This window comes from Chelonia mydas, chromosome 4 (genome assembly GCF_015237465.2).
Source record: "Chelonia mydas isolate rCheMyd1 chromosome 4, rCheMyd1.pri.v2, whole genome shotgun sequence".
Classification (NCBI taxonomy): domain Eukaryota; kingdom Metazoa; phylum Chordata; order Testudines; family Cheloniidae; genus Chelonia; species Chelonia mydas.
In genome coordinates this window covers 126,362,535-126,368,952 of record NC_057852.1, presented here as the reverse complement: position 1 = coordinate 126,368,952, position 6,418 = coordinate 126,362,535, and the positions used below count along the sequence as shown (strand labels likewise).

General features: G+C 39.1%; 1 protein-coding gene across 5 annotated transcripts in view; it reads right to left on the bottom strand.

Moving 5' to 3' along the window:
* Positions 1–343: 343 nt before the first annotated feature.
* The window catches only part of SPON2 (spondin 2), a 95,064-nt gene continuing 88,989 nt past the window's right edge, over positions 344–6,418 (bottom strand). For 2 of the 5 annotated variants that reach the window (XR_006290237.1, XR_005225254.2), the window contains 4 exons: positions 4,354–4,588; positions 1,692–2,998; positions 1,023–1,069; positions 515–573 (listed from right to left, as the gene is read on the bottom strand). Coding sequence is in view for 2 of the 5 variants with exons in the window: in XM_037898260.2 (XP_037754188.1) it covers positions 4,410–4,588 (179 nt within the window). In the remaining 3 variants the exon portion in view is untranslated. Of the gene's footprint in view, positions 574–1,022; positions 1,070–1,691; positions 2,999–3,760; positions 4,589–6,418 lie in introns of those variants that run through there. The other 3 variants (XM_037898260.2, XM_043544856.1, XR_006290239.1) reach the window with 2 other exon arrangements.

The following is a 6,418-nucleotide window of genomic DNA, read 5'->3' as shown; positions in this document are numbered from 1 at the left end:
GATTCTTGGCAGTCTCTCTGTCACATCGTGAATCCTAGCTCCTGGCAAGCAGCAGATTTCTCGGTTTTCCCGGTCAGGGCGGCAGATAGATGACTCAGTCCCCGAGGAGAGAGTCCCTGACCACCACCACCCGCCTCCTTCTCTTGGGAGTGGTGGTCATGGAACCCCCATCCCAAGGACAGTGCATCTCATGCCTTTCAACTGGCGGAGTCTTCTTCTGCTCCCTTCTCCCAGACGTATCATCTGGGCCACTCCCCGCAATGGTACCTGTGGAGAGAACATGAAAACGGTTGCTTACCTGTATCTGCGTTGCTGGTACATGGACGCTTCCCTTTCTTCTTCTGGAGGTCTCATGCTGCCAAATTTCTTCACCGTCCTTCTGTCCCCGCTGCGCAGCCTGCTCTGAATCTTCCGAATGTTGTGTCTGTAGAAGCATATCCTGACGTCTGTCCAGGAAATCTTCAGTTTCTCTTATGCAACGCAGGGTCGATACTTGTTTCTGCAGGCCTTGAACCTTCTCTTCCAATATGGAGACCAGTTTGCACTTTGTACAGACAAAGTCGCTTCTGTCCTCTGGAAGAAAGACAAATATGGCATATCCAATTAAGGTCACAACAGCTGAATGCTCACCATCCATATTACCTTCCTTCTATGAGCTTCCTCAGGAGTTGTAGCAACTACTCAGAGAAGCTGGCAAGATGTAAGCCTCAGTGGGCTCTCCCCAGGCGAACTCCCAGGCAAACTCCCTCTGTTAGCCTCTCTGCTGTTCCCCGCTCAGCTGGTTCTCAGCTGACTGGCTTTCTTTAACAGTCAGGCCCACTCAAGGCTCACCTGGAACAAAGCACTCCCAACTGACACTTTTCAAACAATCAAGCACACGGTCAAACTGTCAAACTCTCCCCACAACAGACATTCAGATACTCACCAACACAGCCCCCCTAATGCAGCACTTAGCATACCTCCTCTCAGACAGATCCCAGGCAAACTCCCTCTGAGTTTAATAGACAAATACAGGCATTTACCTCAGGATTCCCACCTCCTGTGTCAATGGACTATCCTTCATCCTGATCTGGGGATACAAACAACATGTATGTGAAAAGCAAAACCTTCAACACAGATTTACCATACAAATAAGTGACCATCTCCTGCATGCTAGGAAACCTGGTTATAAATGCACCCTCATGGCCAAGATTGAGACTGCTCTTCAGGTAGCTCTGGCCAACAAAAGGCATCTGCAGGAGTGCATCAGGGAAATTCTCCCCCACCTGTTCCAAACCCCCTGGTGTAAACACACACACCGGAAGAGTACAATTAATATAGGAAAAGGAAATATTTATTTACAGAAGGATGACTGAAGCAAAACAACAGAAGGGAAGATAGGGAGAGTGGTAAAACAGTGTTACATCCAAACACAAGGCTCCACAGATCCAGTGGAACCGCAATACAAAAGGACAGACACCAAGCAATGTGTCTACACTAAGAGTCCAGGAATCCTGTGCAGAGTTCCAGTACCACAGTGAGTCTTGGGTGCTCTTGCTCGTCTTCAGTGTCAGTAACCTTTCAACAATAAACCCCTCCGGTCCCTTTTCTGCCACTCTCTGCAAACCCACACAGAGTGACAGCCTCCCCACTTAGCTAGCTATAGCCTCCCTCCTTATGTCCAATGCAAGGTCACATGCCCCAGTACTCACGGCCCCATCCAGCTCTGGGCAACTGTGATACTGCGTCCAGGTCCGGTTTGTCCTTCTCAAGTGATTCCTCCTTAACATGGTGTTCCTCCTGTCTCCTGTCCTGGGGCGTCCCTGGTTGGTCATTCTGTCCCTCCCAAGCTTCGGGCTGATTCTCGGTTGCTTCACTATGTGAGGGGCTGCTTGTTATAGTCGTTCTCTCTGTAGCAACAGACAGACCTACCCTGTCACTCTACCTCTCTCCACACTCCTGGAACAACCAACACTTCCTCTTGCTGCAACAATCAGCACTCCCTCTGCCTCCGGACAAGGTTTAAAGGGCCAAGCTCTCTAAACCCCCAGGGGGTTACATAAATGCCATAATGGAAGCAGTGGTTGAGTGCTTTTGAAAAACCAGCCTCAATTTGCGGGTGCTGAGTACTTGAAAAATCTGGCCTTTATTATATATTTCATGTTGTTATAAGTTACAGCTGTCGTCATGACATCGCGTGGAAAATATTACAAGTTTCTCCTTATCCTCTCATTCCTAGTGTTTGTAACTATCACATATTATGTTTTCACTTAGGGTTCTATCATCAGTCCAGGAACATGGACTAGTAATAGGACTTGGAGCCTTTAGCCATTTATCAGTCAACAGTTCAAATTCTGTCCATTAATAGGAATGATGCTGGAGGCTAAATTCATGCCTTGCAGTAACATGGCTGTCTCACAGCCATGAAATGAATGGGGCAAAGAGCAATGAAAATGGATTGGGGAAGGAGCGAGGGAACAGGATATATAAAAGCAGAAAGCATACTTCACGTGTATATTTTAAAACATTTTAAAGTTGTTCTTATACCCTGGATGTAATTGTTTATCTAGGTATTTATACAGTTAAATTAAAAAAAAACCCAAAACAGAAAATAAGGAAGACTTCTGTATAGAAAAACAAACAAAGAATGGAAAAGGACAAACATAATACAGAATGTGGAGAGACCTGAGAAAAGTTCTTTTCTCCCCAAAATCAGGATATTTGAGCGCTAATGAACCTGTACGAATGTGGACACAGGAGGAACATGGAGAAAAAAAGATGATGTTATAAACAAGAATAAGTGAAACGAGGAGACATGGAGGACAGGAGAGTGATAATCAAAAGAATACAAGGCATCCAGAAATGACAAAAGTTAGGGTTTTTTTAAAAATACTTAGCTGTATTCGACTGTAGCCGAGTGTTTGTTTTAATTGTTTATTCAGTGTTTGGAGGACCAGTATGTACTATGCTGATAAAAGTTCTAATTTCTTCAGGACTCATCAGGATCCTCATCTGAGTCCTATAAAAAAAAAAGTGTCAGAACCTTTAAGTGTTCCTGTACCTAGAGAGAATGCAGTGTGCTGTGTCCCTTTTAATGTCCAAAAATGGTTTTCAGAGATGGCATGTTTCAAAATGAACCTGCGCAGCCCCATCCAAGATCTTTCTTGTTCATATCTGTGCCTTTCTTATTTTTGTATATTTTCTAGGACAGTGCACTGTAGACCTAAAAACACCCAGCTTAAAAGTTTTCTGTTGAACTCTTACATTTCAAAAATCCTTTCCCTATGTTATAACTAAAAACTCTGCATAATCCACGGGCTATCATTTTTTCAACCAATTAGCTATTTAAGTAACAATACTCACAGTGTGGAACAGTTTTTGTTATATTATGCTTTGTGAAATCCATACAGAATTCTGTTTTGAGTCATTTAAAAACAAATCTATAATTTCTCATTTGTGCCTCAAAAATTTGTGATTTTTACATAAACAAATAATTCACATCCACATATGCTTTTAAAGAAACATGGACACATTTATTTTATACATGTAGAAAATGGTAAAATTTATAGTCAGCTGAACAGACTTTACAATTTTTCACCAGTTATTTCCCAGTCAGTTTACTTATGAAGGGATCCACACCAAAGATCAATCAGTTTTTAAATCTGAAAAGAGATTCAACTCAACTGAGTTCAGTGGCTCTCCATTAGTATCCAAACTTTTTAGTGCTTATATGAAGCTTGTGGGCTGAGTAGTTTTGTAGCTGGCATTTTTCCAATGTCTGAGGAAAAACAAACCTCCTCCTCTGCATGCATAGGATTCAAGACAAGTTTACTCAGTTATTTTATTGTCCTAACTATGTTACACATCTGGTCACTCTGGTTTATGTAAGTATTTTCCAAAGAAGTGTACTCAATTAACCATGATTACAAGAAGTCAACCTTAATGCCAATAAATTATAATAAAACATAATTTACCGCAACATAATAATTAGCTTTATAGGTATAAATAAACAAATTTAAATCTACAAATTCTAATATTTAAGAATGTATATGGTAATCTAGATTGTATTCAAAAGATTTGTTAACTTAAAAGAACTGTGCAGTATGTCCAAAAATTTCTTTTCTGCCACTAGATGGTACTGCAAGAACTTACACAATATTTGTAGGAAGGAATGGGTTCAGTGGATTTTGTTTTGTTTTCCCTGTAAATGATCAAGAACTGCTGGACTAAAATTAACTAATTTAAAAAAAAGTCTTGATATCAAACAATAGAATCAGCATCCAGTCTAATTAAACACTGCAATAAAACATTACATCATACCTGAATTATAAGGAATAGTGACTGACATGGAGTATAGATTCAACTAAATCTAACCTTAATTTAAATGATCTAAATTATTGTCTATTCTTTATTCCACTGGAAAGGAGATTTCAGACACAATTGTCTGGTTCACATTCTATTTCTTCATCCAGGTTTGGACAAGGAGTTCCATTATTGGCAGGTTGAAGGCGTACATAACGAGTTCTGGTTTTGGTCCCTATCTTTCCACAAGTACCTCTGCAAAGACCCCAGGAAGACCACAGTGAAATCTCACAGTCCAGTGGTGTTTCTGTAACATATATAAGAAGAGGTGATTTGACAGAAATATGTGCTTAAGGCAAACACATAGTTGGCAAAATGTACAAAATTATCAATTTGTCCTTATTTATACAAATATAAGGCTGATGTTTGTTTTGCTACATTACTGATGATATTAAAAAGATCTACTTAAAAAAATGAATTAACATGATTTTAATTTTACATTCCTTTAATAAAAGCCATATGTTTAGTAAATAAAGGACATCTGTTTTCAGCTCCTGAAAAGGTAGACTTTTTTACTTTAATGTAGAGGTTGTTTGAGGTACTGCATTAATTATGGTATAATAGTTATTTAGTTGAGAATTTTAAATGGAAAACTGTTTAAAATGAGCATGCTCCAAAAATATAATTATATTTTACTGTCATCTCACTACTAATAACTCATTTGCCCTTGCATGGCTTGCTGGATAATACCAGGATTAAGATTTTTATCAAGTTTATTTATATACTCTGGGACTTCTTTGTATATATTGTTCCTATTAATTTCATTTTCCATTTAAGTCCTAGTCTGTTCTTCCTCATGAGTAAAGAAAATGCTAATTCTTTTTATGGCTAAATCTTCTTGTAGTTAGTTTTTGGCAAGAAAAGTTAAAGCGCCTTTTATACACAGTCTTCCCTTTGCCAATAAAATATATTGTATAACTGAAAGCCTTTTAACACTAATATACTGTAAATTTACTACAACCAAATAAATCAGAAATTCTGTAAAGTAATATAGAAATATGAATGATATGCGAGTTATAAAATTCTCAAAGAAAATATACAGATACTCTCTCCCTCTGCAGTTGGGAGGAAATATGTCTGTAGTCACGGATCTCTATGGACCTTGAGTGGATGGGGAACATGGTTTGACCTTTGGAAATTAAATCTTTCCTTATGCCTCTGGAGTAACTTTTTTTATATGGATTAAGGTACTGGTATATACACAAAGTGGGGACTTCTATGAATGTCCAACAAATGCTTTACTTACAATGAATTGCTCTGATTCAGTATGTGTTGCTCTTATTTTATAATATCTCCTGAATTACTAAAATTTTTAATGGAGTAGAGAAATGGACTTGTATAGAAAGCTTAAAAGAACGAAATGTGTAGTTTGGCTAAACAATTACTATTATCTCATCAAATGTATTACAAATATATTACATAATCTGTTGTAGTTTGGTACTATTTACAGCAGTGGTTCTCAAACTTTTGTATTGGTGACCCCTTTCAGACAGCAAGCCTCTGAGTGTGACCCCCCTTATAAATTAAAAACACTTTTAAAATATATTTAGCATTACTATAAATGCTGGAGACAAAGCGGGGTTTGGGGTGAAGGCTGACAGCTCGCAACCCCCCAGGTAATAACCTCGTGATGCCCTGAGGGGTCCCTACACCCAGTTTGAGAACCACTGATTTATAGTATCTACTATGGGGATGCCCAGTATTGGAACACTTGAGGGTGGGGGCAGAGGGGTTTTTTAACCTACACTGAGGCACATTAATTAACTATGTGGGGAAGTTAATACAGCATGTTGCTCTAGCTAGCACTTCCAGTTACTCACATTTATGGGGAAATAAAATAAAATAAATAAATAGTCTCTAAAAATACCATATTGGCTGACTTCCAACTCTTGGATCTTAAGCTTTCAGGACAAGACAAACCCATCTGTCTTAGGCTAGGGAGCTGAGACCCAAGAATGAGAATCCTATCTTCAAAGTAGCATACTAAGGACCCAGTACAGGAAGCACTTACGCATGTTTTAAAGACCACCCCTAGTAAGGAAAGCACTTAAGTACATACTTAAGCTCCTTTCCTGAA